The 24,187-nt window shown below is 37.7% G+C and overlaps 1 protein-coding gene across 1 annotated transcript; it reads left to right on the top strand.

Moving 5' to 3' along the window:
• Positions 1-201: 201 nt before the first annotated feature.
• LOC142172514 (uncharacterized) lies at positions 202-8,040 on the top strand. Its single transcript, XM_075236146.1, has 5 exons — positions 202-514; positions 781-845; positions 3,046-3,630; positions 4,884-4,996; positions 7,917-8,040. The coding sequence occupies exons 1-5, from the start codon at positions 202-204 to the stop codon at positions 8,038-8,040; spliced, it is 1,200 nt and encodes a 399-aa protein (XP_075092247.1).
• Positions 8,041-24,187: the final 16,147 nt, after the last annotated feature.

Genomic DNA, 24,187 nt, shown 5'->3' on the forward strand with positions numbered 1-24,187 from the left:
GCCCAGGAAGAAACCAACACACAGATTGAGGCTGAGAAATCAGCTGAGACAGCCTAGGAACCGGTAGTTGAGGTAGTGTCTGACAAAGAAAATACCCAAATCATTGGGAAGAAGAGACCTCCAGCACCATTCCCAGAACAATACAAGAAATTCTTGGAGATGCTGAAATAAATCTAGGTAAATACTGTTGGCATGAAGGAGATGCCTGGGTATGCAAAAATGATGAAGGACTTGATGTCCCGAAAATTCGATTTCCAAGACTTGTCCATAGTGACTCTTACTCAGACATGCAGTGCTGTGGTGACTAGACCAGTTGCTGAGAAGCTGTCTGACCTAGGGAATTTCACAATTCCCTGCACCATTGGTAACTTTGTTTTTGCTAAAGCACCTTTTGATTTGGGGGCTAGCATAAATCTTATGCCACTGGCGATCTATAAGAGGTTGGGGATTGGAAGATCTAGACCCACTTCTATGTTATTGCAACTGGCTGACAGGACCGTAAAAAAACCCTCTGGTATCTTGGATGATGTGTTGATTCAGGTGGGGAAATTTGTGTTCCCTGCAGATTTTGTGATTCTAGATTGCAAGGTGGATGAAAAAATTCCCATAATTTTGGGAAGTCCGTTATTAGCCACGGGGAGAGCTCTCATTGATTGTGAAACTGGGAGCTGAAGATGAGGTTGAACGATGAGGAGATAATATTCAATGTGCAGAAATCTATGAGGCGACCAAGTGAATTTGCCAATTGTTCTCTTATTGATGCCATGGATGTAATCGTAGAAGCTGATGATGAGACGTTAACTATTGAGGACCCTCTTGCTGCATGTCTGGTAAATTTAGATGAGGTGAATGGGGAAGAATTGGCAGAATGAGTGTTGGCTTTAGAGGGTAGAGGGTTTTGGGATAGAACTCTTGAATTCAAGCCCCTGCAATTAGACAACAGAGAAACTCCTCCAGTCAAGCCATCCATAGAAGAACCACCAAAGCTAGAATTGAAGCCACTGCCCGCCCATCTCAGGTATGAGTTCCTAGAACCTAACTCCACATTACCTGTTATTATCTCATCTACTTTGTTAGATGTGGAGGCACAAAAACTTTTGCAGGTACTCAAGGAGTGCAAGACTGCCATTGGGTAGACCATAGCAGAAATTAAGGGGATCAGCCCGACATATTGTATGCATAAAATTCTGCTGGAAGAGGGACACAAACCTTCCAGGGAGCACCAAAGAAGGCTGAAACCCAATATGAAGGAAGTGGTGAAGAAAGAAGTGATTAAGTTGTTGGATGCAGGAATTATTTTCTCAATCTCTGACAGCAACTGGTTAGCCCGGTGCAATGTGTTCCTAAGAAGGGTGGCATGATGTTGGCCAAAAATGATAAGAATGAGCTGATCTCTACAAGAACCATCACAGGCTGGAGAATTTGCATGAACTACAAAAAATTAAATCTGGCCACCCGGAAAGACCACTTCCCAGTTCCCTTCATTGATCAGATGCTTGAAAGACTGGCAAGGAGGTCCCACTTCTGTTTTCTTGATGGGTACTCTAGGTACAATCAAATCTTCATTGCACCAGAGGATAGAGAGAATACCTCCTTCACATGACCATATGGCATTTATGCTTTTCGGAGGATGCCCTTTGGCCTATGCAATGCACCTGCTACATTCCAAAGGTGCATGATGACCATATTCACTGACACAGTCGAAGACATAATGGAGGTGTTCATGGCTGATTTCTCAGTGGTGGGAAACTCATTCGATGAATGCCTTATAAATCTAACCCGAGTGTTAAAAAGATGTATTGAGACTAACCTGGTACTTAATTGAGAAAAGTGTCATTTCATGGTACAAGAGGGCATAGTATTGGGACACCGGGTATCAAGTAAGGGAATCGAGGTGGATTGTGCTAAAGTTGACGTGATAGCAAAGTTGCCACCCCCACTTCAGTCAAGGCAATCAGGAGCTTCCTCGGGCATGCCAGCTTCTACCGAAGGTTCATAAGAGATTTCTCAAAAACTCTGTAAGTTGTTAGAAAAAAATCACCCTTTCTTGTTTTTTGATGATTGCAGGGTAGCATTCGAGGAGTTGAAAAAGAGGTTTGTCACAGCACCCATCATTGTTTCCCTTGACTGGGAGCAACCATTTGAACTCATGTGTGACGCTAGTGACTATGCAGTGGGGGCAGTGTTGGGACAGTGGAAAGACAAGCTAATGCACCCAATCTAATATGTCAGTAGAACGTTGGGTGGAGCCCAACTGAACTACACTGTGACTGAAAAGGAGATGCTGGCTGTGGTGTTTGCATTCGACAAGTTTAGATCATACTTGATTGGCTCTAAGGTAATTATATATACTGATCATGCAACTCTCAGGTACTTGATTGAGAAGAAGGAGTTCAAACTGTGCCTGATTCATTGGGTGCTGTTACTAAAAGAGTTCAACCTCGAAATTCGTGACCGTAAGGGCACAGAAAACCAAGTCGCTGATCATCTATCACGACTTGAAGGAGATAAAAACTCAGTTGAGGATGAAGATATTATGGAAACCTTTCCAGACGAGAAGCTACTCGCTATAAGCCTTGAGGAGGTGCCATGGTATGCAAACTTTTCAAATTATCTCGCAAGCGGTATAGTTCCCTATGACCTTTCCTCTGTGCAAAAGAAAATTTTTTATCGTTATTGCTGCATGTATTATTGGGATGAACCTTATCTGTCCGGAGGTGTATCCCCGAGATAGAACAATCTTCTATTTTGCAGGCATGTCACGCATCGGCGTATGGAGGGCATTTTGGAGGAGTCAGGACGGCCGTGAAAGTGCTAGAGGCCGGGTTTTACTGGCCAACAGTGTTTAAGGATGCACATCAATGGGTGAAGGGCTGTAATGAATGTCAACAAACCGGGAACATTTCTCGTCGCCATGAGATGCCCATGAACCCAATTCAAGAGGTTGAAGTGTTCGGTGTCTGAAGGAAAGACATCATGGGCCCCTTCGTCAGCTCCTTTGGCAATAAGTACATACTTGTTGTTGTAGATTACGTGTCCAAATAGGTGGAAGCTGCAGCACTTCCCACCAATGATGCCAGAGTGGTGGTGGGGTTTTTGAAGAAGAATATATTCACCCGTTTTAGGACCCCGAGAGCTATTGTCAGTGACGAAGGCACTCACTTTTGCAATCGAGCCTTCGAGAAGTTGCTAGTAAAGTACGATGTGCGCCACAAGATGGAAACACCATATCAAGCTCAGACCAGTGGACAGGTCAAAGTGTCTAATCAAGAGATAAAGAGTGTACTGACCAAGACTATGAACGCCACAAGAACTGATTGGGCAAAAAAGCTAGATGATGCGCTCTGGGCCTACAGAATTGCTTTTAAAACACCAATTGGTATGTCACCATATAAGTTGGTGTTCAGGAAGGCCTGCCACTTGCCGGTAGAATTAGAACATAGAGCTTGGTGGGCAAAGAAACAGCTAAACCTGGACATGGAGGCTGCATGCATAACTAGAGTCACAGAATTGCATGAGCTCGACGAGTTCCGATATCTTACCTTTGAGAGCACAAGGTTGTACAAGGAAAGAATGAAGAGGTTGAACGACAAGAACATTGTTGAGCAAAATTTCAACCCCGAGGACATGGTATTGCTTTATAACTCAATATTAAGGCTATTTCCGGGTAAACTCAAGTCACGATGGTCTGGACCATTTCGAGTGGTCGAATTATTCCCTTTAGGGGCTGTAGAGATTGCCTCATAGAAAGACTATCATAAATTTAGAGTCAATGGACAGAGATTGAAACTATATGTGGGTATGAATGAACCAAAGGAAGTGTCAGAGATCCATCTAACTGAACCTCAGAGGTCGATCGAGCCTTGCACTTATCTGCATCGTGTCGCGACGTTAAATCAGGCATTGCATGGGAGGCAACCCATTGATTTGTTGTAATCGTCGTGCCATGACATTAACTAAGGCACTGGTTGGGAGGCAACCCAATGATAGTTAGTAGTTGTTAATTTTTAGTCTGGGAAATACTAACCAATGCAGGTGAGCTTGGGCAGGTGATAAGTCCACCGGACTCGGAAAGAACAGGTGAAAAAATGAAAAAATTTCGTGCCCAGGAGCGTGTCAGCTCTACAGGCCGCGCATATGGGCAAACATTCTGCCTCAGCTCTCAAACACTAGTGCGACCGTGCTAGTGGCCGCGCATATGGCCAAGTACACTGTCTGGACTAGCGCGGCTGCGCTCGTACCGCGCTAGTCCCGCCCACCTGACGCATTTTTTTTAAACTTAATAATAGGTTTTTTTATTTTAGTTTAACTTTTTTTTCCTTTATTCTATTTCCACCCCTATCTAATTAATCCCCTCTCTTCATTCCCAAATATTCCCAAAACGCTGAAATCCCCCCCCCCAACCCTAACCCCTTCTTCTTCAAAATTCCATCTTTTTCAAATTCCCAACCCAACTTCCCCAAGTTTCAAGCCACGCTCTCCCCTACTCTTCTTCACTTCTCCCCACATTCTCTCACTACATGTATGATTTCTTTGTGCCATTTTAATTTTTTTCAAGATTTTCATTTTATTTGTTTAATTTATGTAGTAGCCTTTTCTTTTCTTTTCTTAGTAGAAGTTTGTAGTATTTGTGTAATGTTTGTGGGTGGTAATGTTGGTGGAGTTGTATCTTAACTTACTGGGTGTTTGGGAAAAATTGTGGTGTTATTGGGGTTGTAACATGTTTGAAATGAGGTGTGAGCATATAATGCCCACAAGGTGTTTGTTTAAATGCCTCAGTGAATATAATTGAGTAATTGTGACCAATTGTGCGCATGAAGTTTGAGTAACCGCATTGAATCACAATTTTTTTTGGGCTGTGCTAATGTTATTCCTTTTTCCAGGTACTATGGCTCCATCTAGGAAACGTCCGAACCACAGGTGCCTCTTCCAGCAGTCAAGTTGGATCGTCCAGGGCGCGCATGTCAACTCTTGCTCGTCTCTTTGATAGTAGCAGGTTTGTCTCTGCCAAGGCTCAGGACCGCTTTGCGGATAAGGCCACTACGAAACCGATACCGGAAAGGGGCGTAGATATAGGGTCGGTCCAGTTGGGATGCCCTCACTTGTATAATGAGTTGCTAAGGCGGGGGATACAAATCTTCATTGATGAGCCGGACGAGGGAAATGTGATGGTTGTCTAGGGGTTCTACGCAAATGTAAAAGAGCATGTGAATGGCATAGTAACTGTGCGTAGAAAGGCGGTGGATGCCTCTGTTGAGGCTATATGGAGGATGTACCAGCTGCCCCCTCCTGTGGATCCATATGAAGACTATTATGAGGGGTATAGCAAATCACACACGCAGTGGACATATTCTTTGAAACAATATGTGTACCCGGAAAGGAGATTGTCTAGATGAAGTATGGTCAGAAGTTTCACCCAACGACGCTTACCTTTGAAGGGAAGTGCTGGTTGTATATTATCAACAACCGCCCGATCCCGTATTCCAATACTACGGAGGTGAATGGTCCTCGAGCGTCTCTAATTTGGTGCTTTATAAATAGTCACAACTTTGACGTGGCCAAATGATTCATGAGGAGATGTTCACCCGTTGTCTAGTGAAAAGGTATGGGTTCTTCTTCCCTTCCTTGGTTACTCGACTTTGCCGGGCAGCTCGGGTGCCGAAAAATCTGGATGTCAATGGAAGAGTGCCAAAAGACCACAAGTTCCGAGCGGATAAGGTCACTACTGGGAAGGAGCCGGTGGCAGCGGGTGGTGATGATAGTGGTGATTCTGATGATATGAGGAAGATGAGGCTAAGCAGGAGGATGTGAGGGCCGAGCCACAGGCCCATGAGTAAATTGCAGCAACTGCAGTGCCATCTAGGACTGCAGCACCATCTAGGACAGCTCGAGTTACCCGGTTCACAGCTTTGGAGCAGGAGGTGGCCGGACTGCATACCTTGGTCACTGACTTGGGTACACGTGTTGACACGGTGGCTGCCCAGTAGGTGAAATCAGAGAAGAAAATATTGGGCTGGCTGAGAGCTCTGGGTCGTGCTTGCAATTTGAACCCAGACACGGTCTCCGATCAAGAGTGATCTTTCAGGGAAGTTCCTTTACCTCACTGTTCTTTATTTTGTATGCCATTAGGACATGTCTTTCTTTTAAGTGTGGGGTGGGGGATACTTCAGTGTATGTATGTATATGTAACAATTTGACTGATTGATGTTTTCTTGATTATTTTTGGTGGTTTTGAGTAATAGTCAAATTAGGTAAGTTTAAAATAGGTACGTTGACTTGTCCCGACGACGGATCTCTTTCGACAAGGTTCTTGAGGGTCTAAGTCGACGTAAAAATCTGGAAAAAATAGGAATATATTGGACTCTTCCTGATGACGGATCTTCTAGACAGTTTTCTTGAGGGAAGTAAGTCTAAAGAAAATACCAAAAAGATTTTTTTGTTTTAGGTAGTGTAGTAACTCTCCCTTAGTTTTTCTTTGGGCCACGATTCTTTTCCAAGGGTTTTGCTTGAACTGAGTGTAGTTAGTTTTTGTTTATTTTATTTTTAGTTTTTAGTTAGTAATGATGGGCTACGAGCTGAAATAGAAAGACAAACCCTTGGCGTTGATGCACATGAACATAGTCGACACTAGAGTGTAACGCTTAGTCTCAGTGGTTGATTCTTGCTATAGTGCCTTAAATTGTATGTTTATAACTGACTTGAATACTCAAACGAGAGTGTCTTGATTAGCCAATCTAGAGTGAGTCATGTGCCATGTGTATGTGAGTTGTATTGTATTCTATGCTCTACCTTTGATGCCTAGAACTTGCCCTGTGTGTTTGCAAAGTGAAATAGTAGCTTTATTCAGTCTTAGAAGTGATATAGACATTTCTTTATTAAGCCAGATATATAAAGTAGACCCACCTATATGTAATACATCATAGTTAACCCCGTTGAGCCTATAAGCCTGTTTCTTTGGCAACCACATTACGAACCATACCCAATTGTTTGAATGACCCATCTGTTTGAACCCTTTTACCTCCCATGAGCACTTGAATGGTCATGAAATATTCAAAAGCTAAAGTGTGGGGTGATTGTTTGTTTTTTGAGTGGAACCGATGAAATAGAGAAAAGGTGCAGTTTTTGAAAAAGTAAAAAAATAAGCACCAGTTAAAAAAAAAAAGAGAATGAATAAATGTAGTAGTTGATAAGTGGTGACTTGATACAATTGCACCTAATGGAGTGGGATGTTATAAATAAAAATGCGGTGGAATGTCTGATTGACATAAGTATGGTTTTGAAGGTTAATATGATTGTGTTAAAAGTGCTTAGGGAGGTTAGTCACTATATCCAAATATATCCTACCCATCCCTTAGCCTACATTACAACCAAATAAAGTCCTAATTGATCTTAGACTAAATGAGCTCGATTAGTAGAGTAATACACTACGAGCAAGCCTATGGTGCATCTTTATGGCATGTGAATGTTCTTTCTGAGAGTGAGCGAATTTTGTCTATTTAAGTTCCTAAGTGTTCTTAATATTATTATTTGTGGAACTACTCTCTTGTGTGATGTGAGGTCATGTGAATCACGAAGGAAAGGTAAGTCTTGACTTCTGCATAGAGTAATTTGAGTAAGTAAAATATTGCACGGCACGTGAGAATCAACTTTTGAGGCAAAGATTGCTCACGACTAGACGTAATTTTTGGTGATTTGTTCTTGGTGTGATACGTTAGGGGAAAAGCTTAGTGAAGGAACTTTTATAGAGTGTGGTGGATTGCTCGAGGGCTAGAAATGATTTAAGTGTGGGGTGTTGATAATAGTCTAGATTCATGTAATTTGGCGACTGTTTATGCCCCAGCTTGACTATGTTTCACTGTTGTAGGATAGTTAAATAATGATAAATTAGCTCTAATTGTGAATTTTATGTTTTGCAGGAGCGAGTTGCGCGTACGAGGACTTAAGACTATATTTGGAGCTAAATTGAAACAAGGGAAGCCCCTCAGAGCTAAGTATGTTGAAAGAAGAGAGAAAAGAAGAGCTGAAATGATGATCCACTAGCACGACCGCGCTAACCCAGGAGTTCGAGGCAGAATACTATGCCATATGCGCGGTTAGTAGCGCGCCCACTAGCGCAACCGCGCTAGTCCAGTTCGGAAAAATATAATTTAGGGGTAAACTTGAAAGTTCGGGGACTTAACCTATAAGAGGTCCAGCTCGCCTAAAGGGACATTATCAAGGTTTTTAGATTGAATTGGAGGCAAAAACAAGTCTGAGAAGATCAATTAACCATTAAAGTTTTTCAATCTTCTCTTTGTTATCTTTATTTGCACAGTATGAATACTTTTGTGGTTTTATCTTGCTTTGATACGAGTAGCTAAATATTTAGTCTAGGGTTTTGATGAAACCTATTGAATGATGAACATCATGTTATGTTAATATAGCTTGCCCAATTTAATCTCTATTTGTTCAGCTACGTTCTTGTTGTAGTTAATTGATAGGATCCTCAATTAGCTGTACCTATTTAGTATGTATTACTCGGGAGAGAGTGCATATTTAGGTAATTGTTGAACAACACCACTCGCAAAGTATATGAGGGATCAATAACCGAGGGTTTAAAGGCGGGATTAGGGATACTGAAGCCTTGAGTGCGATCTAAAGTGAGTTGTAATAAAAGCCAGCTAGCGTAACTCGGGAGAGTGCATTTAGTAAATTGTCGTGATTACTCGGGACAGATTTACGGTAATAACAGTGCTCATGATCGATAGAGACGATTAGGCAAATCTATGCGAAACATAACAGGAAAGGATTCCATCAATAGGGGAAATCATAACCTTAGACCCTTCTCTTATTTGTTTACAACTCAATCATAGTTAGCTGTTAGTTTACTTGCTTATATTCAATTATAGTTAGTTAAACCATCACCAATTGTTATTTAAATATCTGGGAAGTTGATTTCAAAGAATTTAGTGAGTCTAACAAAAGTAATTGGTAGGTTAATTCTCTGAGGATTCGACTCTGAGCTAAATACTCGGATTATATTTGCAGCGACCGCTTTGTCCTTTTTATAAGGTATAGTTGGGCGTGATCAGGAAGAAAGGCTCAGATGGTTTGGACATGTTCATAGGAGAAGCCCAGATGCTCTAGTAAGGAGGTGTGAGTGGCTGGTTGTGGAGAGAATGAGAAGAGGTAAAGGTGGCCTAAGAAGTATTGGGGAGAGGTGATCAGGCAGGATATGACGAGACTTCAGATTTTCGAGGACTTGACACTTGATAGGAAATTGTGGAGGTCGAGTATTAGAGTTGTAGGTTAGGAGGTAATTGACTCTTGCCTTACTTAATACCTTTGTGAGACTAGTCTGGTAGGGTTTTTGTCTAAGATAGCTAGTGGCAATGTTGTGTCTTACTATTTTTCAGTGCATGACCTATTTACTAGCTATCGCTTTTGCTTTGCATCTTTCTTCGGGATTTCATGTTGTTCCTATTTTTCCTATGATTTCTGTAGTGATACTAATATTGTCTCCTTTTGTCTTTTTGTTCTATTGAGCCGAGGGTCTTTCGGAAACAGCATCTCTATCCTTCGGGGTAGGGGTAAGGTCTGCGTACACACTACCCTTCCCAGACCCTATAATGAAATTTTATTGGGTTGTTGTTGTTGTTTGAGTATTGGAAATAATGAAGACACCTGAATGACTGTATAAATTCACCAACATATGTCAACTGTTGAGTGTTTACGTCAATTTGCTCTCCACATATGTCAACTATTGAGTGTTTGTTTACCTCAATTTGCTCTTCTTTTATGGGGCTAATTTTTTGTTGTAGGTGAAGAAATAAGAAACGGGTATATTTCTAAACTTTAGAAAGCTCAGCAAGCAAAATAAGATAGATTTATTTCAATTTAAAGTTTATAACTTCACATTACCGTTTTGCTTGTGCTTTTGCTCTATACAATACAACTTTATAAGCTAATATAAATATAAGACGAGATGTGGCCAACGAATCTGGAGGGGAGTAAATTTTTATTTTTTTTGAAAATTTACTACTAGAAATTTGGTCATAATCGAACGCAGCCGACCGACTTCGGTCGGTCAAAATACTAACCAAAAAACCAACCGAAGTGTTTTTTATTTTTTAATTTTTTTTACGACCAACTTCGGTTGGGTTTTTGGCACAAAAATATGAAAAATTATTTTGGCATCCCGCAAAATTTAATTTTTAAGCAACCGACTAACTTTGATCGATTTTTTATGTAACATAAATTAAAATTAATATTCAAAAAACCAATGGAAATCGATCTGGTTATTTAAGTCGAGCATTTTAAAAAACCAACCGACTCCATCAGTAATTGTCTTCCAATTTCATGTTATGCTCTGGCTTTTTTCTTCCTTCTTTCTCTTTTATTCCTTTCCGGGCAGATCTGCTTTTCTCGTTTCTGTCGTCTTCCTTTTTCCTTCTTTCTGTTTTTCCCTTTTTGCGCATATCAATGTAAAGCTATCTTTTGGTCTTTTAATTAGTCAAAGAGGGTTTATAATAAACTGATTTTGTCTGAAGTTTGTAGAACTTCATATTAATTTGTCTTAAATTTGCATTATGACAAGCCAAATTTGAGGAGGAAATATCTGTTTTTTTTTTTTTTTTGATAAGGCCATACTTTAGGCAAAATTTTTTGAAGTTCAAACTTCAGACATAAATTTTTGACAGGCCCGTATGTCTAAAATTATTTGAAAAGTGGATAGACTTTTAATTTTTGTGGAAAATGGATATAAATTGATTTGGGAACCAAGTGATGGCATTAGTAAGTGTAGATCTCAATCTATTATATATAAAGTTGGGAATTGAAAAAGTGATGTGGCACCTCTTATATGCAAGGAAACCTATTTATCTCTTTTCTAAGTTTTTTGCTCTTTTATTCTTATTCATATGGTGAATTGAAGAAATTTAAAATTACCAGATTTATTTATTTCGTTATTATTCTATTTATTATTACTCCTTTACTCTCCTAAAATCTCTCTGTTTCCTTGTATGGTTTCTGTTTTCTCCTTCCTAAATTGATTAATACAACAATTATGAGGATTAATGTGTGAGCCTTTTTAGAACCTTCCGTTTTCTTCTTCTTCCTAAATTGAATTAATACAATAGTTATGAGGATTGAGTGTGAGCCTTTTTCTTCCAATTCTCTTTGCTTATAAAGCATATCGTACCATTTCTCTTTGAACAAGCATCAGTTCCTCTTCTGTTCTCCTTATAATACCTCCAATGAAATTGGCTTATTTTCAAATTGACCAGACCTGAATTCCAATATCTCCTTCACTACGCACAAAAAGAATTTAACTTTGATCATTAGAAGAAAGGAAATAGAAGGAGGAGTGAAAGCATTGAAAGATGACTATCCTGCTACTTAATAATATGATGGTCAAGTATAACAATCTCTTTATTTGGAAGAGTTTGAAAGACTATTCTGATTCATCATAAATAAGGAGAATTGCAAAAGTCTTTTATAGAGATATATGTAGGCATTTGATATAAGTCTACTGCTATGTACAATACAGACATCAAGGAGGAATTTCTATGTTCGCGATACAGAGTAGCTCAAACTTGGTGAAGTTTTTTTCATATTTTTGTCAAGCAACGCTCTTTTTGTATAGCTTCTTCTTTTAGAATATAGGAAATTACTTTTTCTGTTTCATTATCTCAAGTTGTAAGATCAAAATAATTGAACTTTGAGCAGGTATCAAAACTCGCCTAAAGCCAATATTATTTATTTGTTGTACTGAATATGAAAGATCTTAAAGGAATCACTTAGCTACATTATGTGTTCTCTTTTTTCTGCTTCTTTTTTCTTTTTAATTTTATATCCTGTGATTTTATGTCCAGCAAAAGTAGATGAAATGTTTAAACATTCCGAACGGTAGCTTCCATATATGCTTAGTAAAGTAAACCCCATTGCAACATTGTAGGCTTGATTATCAGGCTTCTTGACTAAACTTTTAAGAATCAGTTTGGAAAAGTGTAATAAAAATGTATTGTGAGTGAGTAAATTTTTTTTAGAGATATTTATTTAGTCTTTTTTTTTGTGGTGCCACCGCAACTACTTCTTTTTATTTTTACGTCTTTGCCTAAAACAAACATATATGTGATGGTTTGATTTGACCTTTTTTTTGGTAACTTGAGTTTACACAGTACTAGCTTTTTGATCAATCTCTTGAAGAAAAAAAAACTACTTTTGTTATTAATTTTAATACTCCAGAATTATGAAAAGATATTTATATATTTAACAATATGTTATATTTTAATTAAATTATAATAAGATCAAAATCATAAATTTAATATTTTCCTTTACAATCAAATTGACTAGTTAGGTATAAATGCAAATGTCCATTCTTTTGTTGCCTTAAATGAAACAATTTGGATGAATGAAAATAAGTATTGTCTGCAAGATTCATTACACTATTAGATTTTAAAGTTATTTTTTTTATTCACTAATATAAGTTGACTTGTCTTAATATATTCAACCAATAAGTATCAATAAGAAGCAAGCCTCTTAAATGAGATGCACGTTGATTTGTAGAGCAAAGGATAAAGCGCCTATAAACACACAAAAATACTTTTGGAAGTAGGTACAATTAAAAAGTTAGTCATTTTTTCTATTGTTTCTTAATATGGGATTTGTACTTCTTTTTTTTTGGGTCTATTTTAAAGCTTACCGCTTAAAGATAAGAAACTAATGAGAATCATAATGCACTTAATAGTTTTATTTGATGTTTTAAACTAAAATTCCAAAAATTTAATGAAATGAATCGAACAAAAAAAAAAGAAACTGAAATGACCGGGAAAATATAAAAAAGTCCAATTTTAATTAATATACACAATAAATTAACCGAAAAGTTGATATGGTATAAGTTTTTTGAAGTAATCAACCGAATCGAATCATTAACACCTCTATCCATCACCATAATCTTACACAAATCTTTGCCCCCAATTGAAACCATTAAAATATCGTCATGATGAGATTGCTCTTGTTATCTGTGGCTTGAATTATTTTTTTGTATTTTAGAAAAATTATAATCCCTATAGGTTTGAGAAAACATATTGTTCTAATCGATTTGGGAAAGGAAAACTTTTTGTTCTAGTAGGAATGAAAAAACTTTCTCTTATAGATTTGAGACTATTTGGGATCTATATATAGGGTTTTTAGTTGGAAATTCTACAAATTGCATTGTGCTTTTCTTCTCAATCATAGTGGAAAACTCTCTCTGCTTTTGCCCCTAAGATTAGGCTTAGTCGACCCTCGCTAAAATCATTGTGTTATTTTTTTCTTCTCCATTTGCTTTTTGTGTGATTATGTGTTAGTTAACTTACGATTTTTCGCAATAATTAGTATCAGAGCAATATTCGGGTTTCTACATATAATCTAGGGTTAAGATGTCTTCATCGTCTTCAAAAAAGTACGAAGTAGAGAAATTCGATGGGGGGGGGGGGTTCTAGTTTCAGTCTATGAAAGATTAGGATGAAATTGGTCCTGGTGTTACAAGGGTTTTGGAAGACAATTGATGAGGATTTTCCTGAAGATATAAAAGAGACAGAGAAGGCAGACTTGAAGGAGCGGGCTTTGAGTGAGATCTTCATGAGCGTTGAAGATAGCGTTCTTAGGAAATTGCTGAAGAAACTTCAGCACCAACAACATGGAAGAAGTTGGAAGATCTGTATTATAAGAAATCGCAGACAAACCACCTCCACTTGAAAAAGACGTTATACAATCTCCATAAGAACAAATGTACATCTGTTAATACTTACTTTGATGTGTTTAATTCAATTATAATGGTTTGAAGAATGCGGATATCAAAATTGAGAGTGGGGATCAGGCCTTGATTGTTTTATTTACTTTACCACCATCTTATGATACTTTTGTCAATATGTTGCTATATGGTAAATACATTATTTCATTGGAAGATGTTAGTACAATAACAACATACCCAGTATTATTCCATACCGCGAGATCTGGGGAGGGTAGTATGTAAGCAGACCTTACCCCTACCTTGTGAGGATAGAGAGGTTTTTTCCAATAGACCCTCGGCTCAAGACAGTATAAGTACCACATTAATAAAAATATAGGTAAGAAGAGACAGTATCAAAAATCCATATAAAAGCAGAATAACACAACAAGACAGTAAAATGATCAACAATGAAAGAAAATAACGGTTAGTCATAAAAACCTACTAACAACAGAAAACGAGAGTGCGTGCCAATACAAAAGTTATGAACATTCTATACTACCTACTCTACTACCCTAATTCTCGACCTCCATACCTTCCTATCAAGGGTCATGTCTTCGGTCAGCTGAAGTTGCACCATGTCTTGCCTAATCACTTCTCCCCACCTCTTCTTTGGCCTACCTCTACCTCTCCGCAGGACCTCCAATGTCAAGCTCTCACACCTCCTCACCTGGGCGTCTGTGCTCTTCTTCCTCACATGACCAAACCACATAAGTCGTGCTTCCCGCTTCTTGATGTAAAAGAAGAATCTATGTTAAATTTTATTAATTTTGGACAAGATAATACTTTAGAGCTCAAGTCCAAACATAAGGATTTATTTTCAAGAAGCTCACGATTGATTTCAAGAAGTCATGATTCTTTCCTTCTTAAAATAGGATTTATTTTATTCCTTTTAGAATAAGGATTTTCCTTTTAATAGGATTCTAGTTTCTTTTCCTTGTAGAATAGGGATTTTACTTTCCTTGTCTTTAGTTATTTTCTTTTCTTATTAGAATAGGAATTATAGTCATCAAAGAAGAGACTTTAGGCCTATATAAAGGGTTCTCATGCCTTGTAAAAGAGAAATCACGTTTTTTAGGCTTGCCCTAGTTTTACAATAGAGTGTTTTTCTCTATTTTGTCTTCTTTATCCTTGTTTTTGGTTCCAAGCAAGGTGGTGATAGTCTTTATCTTGTTTTCAATTGTTTGTGGAGTTTCTTTATCACGTTAATTGATTCCAAGTGGTGACTGTAGGAACTATTCATTCAAGAACACGTTTCTTGATATAAATTCGTTATTTTGATATCCTAGAATCAGAACTTTCATTGAACCACTACAACTTCAATATTTACTTGTTTTGAACGAGTAAATAGTCTTTCTTATAGTTCAGATTGTCACCTTTCACCTGGTTTTTGAATCATTATATTCCGAGTTCTAAAACTTGAGATACGCTGTTTCTTGAAACCGGCCCACAAACCACGTTTTCATCTCAAGATCTTGATCCTGGTCGGTTGGTTCTTTGTTAACTCGAAGAATCACATCAATTTGCTATAAGAGCTATAACCCACATGTCCAAAGATTGAGAAATCATCATGTCTTAGATTCAACCAAGAAGAAGATTCTTGATTCAAGAAGATGAAGAAACGAGACAACATGAATCTCTTTTTCACACGATATGTACCTCCTATGGAAAAGTTTGTTCATTGATCATTGATCATGGGAGTCACATAAATATCATTTTTGAAGAGATGGTTATTAAACTTGGGTTGTCAACTAAATTTCATCCATTCTCTTACAACATCGAAGTTGAAGATGATGATGTTTTAGAGGTAACTCGTCAATGCCTAGTATCTTTTTCTATTGGTAAGATCTATAAAGACCAGATTTGGTGTGACGTAGTGAAGATAAATGCTTGTCACTTACTACTTGGAAGACCATGGGTGTTTGATAGGTGTGCTAAATATGATGAATACCTTAATACCTATTCTTTTACAAAGGATGAACGCAAGATTATTTTAATACCATTGAATCCAGAAGAAATTGCTAAAAAGCTGAAGTTCAATGATGATTCTTTTCTGACCAAATTACAAATAATTGGTCCAATCAAGAGAGAAAAGTCTTTAAGTGTCGGTCCAATCAAGGAGGAGGAGCATGAATTGGATCTACAAGTTGAGGATTTACCTCCGAAGTTTGATGATGACCCATTGGAGCATCCCATATGTGAGCTTACTTTTCACCTAATAGAGATGCTCAACATAATATTAATTTGATTGTTGATTCTATCCTTCCAAATGAGGCAATATATTGCATTAATCCAGAAGTCCATGAAATTTTGCAAACACAAGAGGAAGGGTTACTTAAAAAGGAGTCCATAATGGAGGGTTTGAGTTTATATTTTGTTCCAATTTTTTTCTTGCCCCCAAAGGATGAATATTTTCAAGAATATGTTGGAAAAAGAGATCTCAAACAAATTCCATCAATGGATATGGTCTAGTTAAATATGAGCGCGTTGTTGCTGATAAACTCTCAAGAAGATATACTTCGATTTTTAAGATAGATCCAAAGGTACTTGAATTTGATTCTTCTAAGGGTTTTTGTGGTACTAAATTGATTTTTTTTGGGCAAATCCCATAAGCACCACATTAACATGGAGAAGTTCAAGATTCCTGGAGATAAAAAGAAAATAACTTATGATTATGGATTAGTGTTTGAAAATCTATTTAGAAGGATTTATTGCAGAAATATACCAAAGTTACTATTGAGAAAGTGGGATCTAGTTTGGCCACATGCTAAGCTTTGTTACAATAAGATAAAGATCTTTGACAAGTTAGAAAAATGCAACTTAGAGCCTGGTGAATATGAGTTCAATCAAATCATGGAACTTGATAAGATTGTGCCATTTGTGGAGCCTTTAGACTCGAGGACAAGTCTTTCTCAACCAGGGGAGAATGATGTAAAAGAATAATCTATGTTAAATTTTATTAATTTTGGACAAGATAATATTTTAGAGCTCAATTCCAAACATAATGACTTATTTTCAAGAAGCGCAAGAAGTCCAAGAAGCTCAAGATTGATTTTAAGAAGCCAAGATTCTTTCCTTCTTAAAATAAGATTTATTTTATTCCTTTTAGAATAAGGATTTTCCTTTTAGTAGGATTCTAGTTTCTTTTCCTTGTAGAATAGAGATTTTACTTTTCTTGTCTTTAGATTTATTTCCTTATTAGAATAGGAATTGTAGTCATCAAAGAAGAGACTCTAGGCCTATATAAAGGGTTCTCATGCCTTGTAAAAGAGCAATCACATTTTTTAGGCTTGCCCTAGTTTTACAATAGAGTGTTTTTCTCTATTTTGTCTTCTTTATCCTTGTTTTTGATTCCAAGCAAGGTGGTGATAGTCTTTATCTTGTTTTCAATTGTTTGTGGTGTTTCTTTATCACGCTAATTGATTCCAAGTGGTGACTTTAGGAACTATTTATTCAAGAACACGTTTCTTGATATAAATTCGTTATTTTGATATCCTAGGATCAGAACTTTCATTGAACCACTACAACTTCAATATTTACTTGTTTTGAACGAGTAAATAGTCTTTCTTATAGTTCAGATTATCATCTTTCACCTCATTTTTTGAATCATCATATTCAGAGTTCTAAAACTTGAGATACGCTATTTCTTGAAACCGGCCCACAAACCACGTTTTCGTCTCAAGATCTTGATCCTGGTCGGTTGGTTCTTTGTTAACTCAAAGAATCACATCACATCTTGTCCTCAATAGAGGCCACCCCCACCTTATCACGAATAACCTCATTTCTATTCTTATCTAACCTGGTGTGCCCGCACATCCATCTCAACATCCTCATCTATGTTACCTTCATCTTTTGGACATGAGCAATCTTGACTAACCAACACTCAGCCCCATACAATATTGTTGGTCTGACCGCCACTTTGTAGAACTTAACCTTAAGTTTTGGTGGCACCTTCTTGTCACAAAAAACACCGGAGACGAGTCTCCATTTCATCCATCCCGCCCTAATACGATGTGTGACATCTTCATCAATCTCCCCATCCCCTGAATAATAGACCTAAGGTACTTAAAACTCCCTCTTCTAGGGATGACCTGCGAGTCCAGTCTCACCTACCATTCCCCCCCTAAAGTCTCGCCGCTGAAAGATGTTAGTAATTTACTAAAATCTAAAGAGTTGAAAAAGAACTTTTCAAAAAAAAGAACTAAGGGTGAGGGTCTTGTGAGTAGAGGAAGAACACAACAGAAAGACTTTAATTGAAAAAGGTCAACAACCAAATCGAAGTCTAGAGCAAGAAAGTAAAATTGTTATGAGTGGGGGGAGCAAGGTGACTACAAGAGAGATTATCAAAGTTGAAAGAGAAAAGAGGGAAGCAGAAGTAGATAATTCTGCAAATACTTTTGACACTGACAATTATTCTGATGATATGACTATGTAGGGGAAGTTTGTGCCATGAGTTCTAATCATGAGCAGAATTCTTTGATTCTTGATTTTGATGCTACTTTTTACATGTGCCCACACAAGAATTGGTTTGCAACTTACAAGCAAATGAGTCAGATTGTCTACATGGGAGATAATAATCCATACGACCACCTGTTTCCTGCCATTGAAAACTTCACCACTACTGTCCAAGCTTGGAATAAAACTCATTTTAGTAATATTTAAAAAAATACTACTGGACAGGTTAGCGGGTCTTCAATACTCTCTCAAGTACCCAACTAGTATATCTTTACAAAACCTAGAAAAAGACCTAATAGGAGGATACAACTTCCTCCTACAACAGGAGCAAGAGTTTTGGAAACTCAAATCCAGGATTACTTGGCTAAATAAAGGCGAAACAAATACAAAATTCTTTCACCTCTCAACTCTCCAAATGCGTCATAGAAATAAAATTACAACATTTCAAGATATTGGAGGAAATTGGATTTGTTAACCATCACATGTACAATCTCACACTCTGGAATACTACCAAAATCTCTTCGCTACTAGCTCATCCTCCTCCACCAACTCCTATCTTCTATATCCCCACAACTCACTCTTACAAGCAGATCATAGTACACTCATACTACCATTACAAGACAATGAAATAATTGATGCAATCAACTCTTTTCAGACCTTAAAGGCTCCAGGTCTATATGGACTACACCCATACTTTTATCAAAATATTGGACTGATATCAAATATTTAGTCACATCTTTTTGTCAACAAATTTTTAGGGAACAAAAAATCCTGCACGAAATCAATACCACGTATCTTTGCCTCATCTACAAAAATAAGAATGCCGTCTCCATTACCCTGTCACGACCCAAAATCTCACCTGTCGTGATGGCACCTATCGTGGTACAAGGCAAGCCTCAACTCAACATCTCAACATAGTAGAACTTTTAAATAAAGGCAGAAGCAGTTAATATTAAATAAAACCTTTAAGAATAGAATATAACTCCAAAAGTACTAAACAATCCATCCCCAAAACCCGGTGTCATTGAGTGCATGAGCATCTAAATAAGAACAACATCTGACTGATAAAATATTGTTTGGAAATATAGAACAGTACAACATGAAAGGAAAGGAGAGTCAAGGTCAGCGAACTCCATGCAACTACCTCAATAGTCTTATGAGTCTGACTCCTCAATCAACAATCGTCGTGACCAGAAGTGTCTAGATCTGTACACGAGATACAGGGGATAACGTGAATACACCAACTCAGTAAGTAACAGAAATAAATAAAGAACTGAGAAGAAGTGGCGAGCTATGCAAATACAGTTATCTTAATAACTTTCAAATAAGAGTAGTCATACTTTCAATTTAACATTTTAAGTCACATCAGTACGTACTCAATAAACCAGATATCAAATTTGACTGAGTAGTAAATAATATCTTCCAATAATTTTCAAAACTTATGACATCTGCGATGCAACGGAAATGAAGTAAATGTATTTTCTCAAAATAATAGTCATTATGTCCTCCCATTCACTCCAACCTCACAATCACTCATTCCTCCCAGTCGCTCAGCACTCGGCACTCGCACTCAGCACTCGCACTCGGTAGGTACCTACGCTCACTGGGGTGTACAGACTCCGGAGGAGCTCCTTCAGCCCAAGCGCTATAAACTCCACGGACAACTCACGTGCTATAATAATATAGTATCTGGATCCGCACGGACAACTCACATGCTGCATGGACAACTCACATGCTATAATATAATATCTGGATCTGCACAGACAACTCATGTGTTGCACGGACAACTCACGTGCTATAATATCAATAACCTCACAACTATGCCCTCGGCCTCACTCAGTTATCAATCTCTCCAGTCTCTCGAGCTCTCAAAAATCATATAAACAGCCCAAACAGAGGTAATGTCATGTATCAACAATGAACAACAAGAGGCATAGGCATAATAAGCAAGAAAAGCTATGACTGAGTACAAAACAGTAATTAGCAGCTAATTTAGCAAGTACACGACCTCGCAGGTCTCAATAGTGATCACATAAGGCCTAAACATGATCTCTAACATGAAGTACAGTCAATTTCTATGAAAACAGAGGGAACATGTATTAAATAGTAGGCCAATTAATTCTACAGTCTCGCGGGATGGACCAAGTCACAATCCCTACGGTGCACGCCCACACGCCCGTCACCTAGCATGTGCGTCACCTCCAAAATAGTCATAAGACACAATGTCCGGGGTTTCATACCCTCAGGACCAGATTTATAACCATTACTTACCTTAATCCGAGTAAAAATTCTACTCCGAAATGCCTTTGCCCCTCGAATCGACCTCCAATCGACACGAATCTAGCCATAGTTAATTCAATTTAGTCAATACAAATTATAGGAATTAATTCCCTATGAAAATACTAATTTTCAAACAAAATTAAAAATTTAACTCAAAATCACCTACGGGGCCCACGTCTCGGAATCCGACGAAACTCACAAAATCCGACAACCTATTCAGCCACGAGTCCAACCATACCAAAATTACTAAATTTCGATAACAATTCAGCCTCCAAATCTTAAAATCTTATTTTCAAATCCCTAGGTCTAAATCCCAAATTTACACCTCAAAAACATGTAATCTAGTCGGATTATTCAATGATAATTCAATATTATGGAGTAGAAATGATCACAAGTGACTTACCTCATGATTTCCCATGATTTCTTGCTCAAAAATCGCCCCAAGCCATGTTCTTTCACCAAAAAATGTCAAAATGATCTTAAAAAATAGAAACAACATTAAAACCCCGATTCTGGTCACTAAAAGTCAATTGTCGTCGCTAAAAGTGGTCAAATCTGGTTGCTAAAGGTGCACACCAGATCTGTTGCACCAACAGTCTTTAATTTCACTAAAAAGGCTCTAACTCCATCATACGAACTCGGAATCCAATGATTCTTGTTCCTATGAGTCACAAATAATAATATGAACATAATCCTTCAATTGAAACTCAATTCGGAGCTCATTTGCTTAGTGAGATTCCCATTTCGCTCGTTAAACAATTAACTCATCTTTCGCATTAAAAATCCAATCGCGACTTGATGAAATTAGACCAAACTTTTCAGATCACTCCTATAATTCATTATCAAAATCCCGGAAGTCTCGAAATCAAATTCGATCTCTATAACTAAAAATGGACCTTTGGATCATTACATGCTTATGCTCAAAATGCCAAAATCTTCCAAAAACTCTTCCAAAATTTATCCGAGCCTCATGGGACCCCAACCAAGTATACTAACAAGTCTCATAATATGACACAAACTTAGTCGATGCCTCAAATTATATCAAACAATGTTAAAACCGTGAATCACACCCCAATTCAAGCTTAATGAAACTAAGAACTTCCAACTTCTATATTCATGCTGAAACCTATCAAATCAAGCCGATTGACCTCATATTTTGCACACAAGTCATAAATGACATAACGAAGCTATGAAAATTTTCAGAACTAGATTCCGACCCCGATATCAAAAAGTCAACCCTCGGTCAAACTTTCCAAAAATCTTCTATTTTCCAACTTTTGCCAAAATGCGCCAAATTATCCTACAGACTTCCAAATCCAAATTCGAACATGCGCCTAAGTCCAAAATCACCATATGAAGCTATTGGAATCATCAAAAATCTAATCCGGGGTCATTTTCTCAAAAGTCATATCTCTGGTGTAACTTAAGAAATCTTTAGCCTTAGATTTCTAGATTTCGTTAATTGCTGATAATTTGATCTAGGGACCTCCGAATTCGATTTCGGACATAAGACCAAGTCCCAAATCACGATACGGAACTATCGGAATGGTCAAAACTTATGCCCGAGTTCGTTTGCTCAAAATGTTAACCGAAGTCAATTCAGTTGAGTTTTAAAGCTCTAATTCACAATTTAATCCATTTTTCACATAAAAACCTTTCGAAAAATTATACGGACTACGCACGCAAGTAGAGAAATTATTGATACCGCTTTTCGTGGTCTTAAAATACCGAGATAATTATTTAATTTAAAGATGACATTTTGGGTCATCACATTCTTCGCCTCTAGAACAAACATTCGTCCTCGAATGTGCTAAGAATTATTCTTAGGTTACCAAATTGATGATTTTATTTTTACACAAATATTCGCGGTTGATCCCACATTACCTCATTCAACATAAGTCTGACAATACTATTTCAATCAAGATTATTTCCTTTATCCATATTTGTAACCTTTAAGACCAAATTTCTTACACTCCAATCATTTTCAGAAAGGTCCGATTTTCACATCAACACACGATATTAGTCTCGACTGGCTATAACAACTCGTGCATGCGCACCCATCAAATATGGGGTGTTACATTCTCCCCCACTTAGGGTCATTCATCCTTAAATGAGAAGTAAAGTCCGTCTTCAAACACATAATGTAACTTATCTCTTTCTTTGCACATCTCAATATCCCAAATTTTTCTAACTCCCAAATTTTTCAGAAATTTTGGCAGAGTCTCCCCTGTAATTGGGCCTATCCACCTGCCAGAGTAACACCAAAATAACTCCTAACAACATGTCTGTCACACCTCCTTTTTCCGCACCCGCGTGGCGCATGGGAGTTTTTTCCAATTAAAGGACAATCGAAACGGGATTGGTTTAATTATTTCAGAGTCGCCACTTGGGAGATTTAGGGTGTCCCAAGTCACCAATTTTAATCCCGAATCGAGGAAATGAATGACTCCATATTACAGTCTGTGTACCAGAAATCCGGATAAGGAATTCTGTTAACCCGGGAGAAGGTGTTAGGCATTCCCGAGTTCCGTGGTTCTAGCACGGTCGCTCAACTGTTATATTTGGCTTATTTATCTGATTTTAAATACAATATGAACTTATGTGCAAATTTTATCTTTCAACCGCTTTTATCATTTACTGTTATTTTTAAGAATTGCAACGTTGTGAAAATGTATCTCGAACCGCGTTACAATCAATGTACCCGTGGTCGTCGACACACTTTGACTCTGTTGAGATTTGGATTTGGGTCACATCAATGTGCACCCGAGTTTAAGGAAATTAAATTATTAAAGGCGCGCCTAAAGCGACTAGCGTATTTATTTTGGGTAAGACCGTGGAATTTTACTAAACGGTCCATCCCGAAGTCCAAATAATTTTTAAAGCAAATGTTTACTGAGGGCCCCGCAATTTGTAATTTATTTGGCGAGGCTCATCTCATTCTTATTTTTTAAAATGAATTTGCAACTGTCACACCTCCTTTTTCCGCACCAGAGAGGGTGTAAGGGAGTTTTTCCAATTAAAGGACAATCGAAACGGGATTTATTTATTTATTTCAGAGTCGCCACTTGGGAGATTTAGGGTGTCCCAAGTCACCAATTTTAATCCCGAAGCGAGGAAAATAATGACTCCATATTACAGTCTGCGTACCAGAAATCCGGATAAGGAATTCTGTTAACCTGGGAGAAGGTGTTAGGCATTCCCGAGTTCCGTGGTTCTAGCACGGTCGCTCAACTGTTATATTCGGCTTGATTATCTGATTTTATACAAGTCTGAACTTATGTGCAAAATTTAACTTTTAACCGCTTTTATCATTTACTGTTTTTATCAAGAATTGCAACGTTGTGAAAATGTATCTCGAACCGCGTTACAATCAATGTACCCGTGGTCGTCGACACACTTTGACTCCGTTGAGATTTGGATTTGGGTCACATCAATGTGCACCCGAGTTTAAGGAAATTAAATTATTAAAGGCGCGCCTAATACGACTAGCGTATTTATTTTGGGTAGGACCGTGGAATTTTACTAAACGGTCCATCCCGAAATCTAAATAATTTTTAAAGCAAATATTTACTGAGGGCCCCGCAATTTGTATCTTATTTGGCGAGGCTCATCTCATTCTTATTTTTTTTTTAAAATGAATTTGCAACGTCATGGACACGCATCTCGAACCACGTCACAATCAATGTACCCGTGATTAGAAAT

Source organism: Nicotiana tabacum, chromosome 18 (assembly GCF_000715075.1).
Source record: "Nicotiana tabacum cultivar K326 chromosome 18, ASM71507v2, whole genome shotgun sequence".
In the NCBI taxonomy this organism is placed as follows: Eukaryota; Viridiplantae; Streptophyta; class Magnoliopsida; order Solanales; family Solanaceae; genus Nicotiana; species Nicotiana tabacum.

Excerpts from the sequence above, each read along its gene's own strand:
- LOC142172514 (XM_075236146.1), top strand. The coding sequence starts at position 202 with ATGCCTGGGTATGCAAAAATGATGAAGGACTTGATGTCCCGAAAATTC. Across the intron at positions 846-3,045 it reads GTCTGGTAAATTTAGATGAG|GTGGAAGCTGCAGCACTTCC; the intron begins GTGAATGGGGAA and ends GTGTCCAAATAG. Across the intron at positions 4,997-7,916 it reads CGTCTCTTTGATAGTAGCAG|GAGCGAGTTGCGCGTACGAG; the intron begins GTTTGTCTCTGC and ends TATGTTTTGCAG.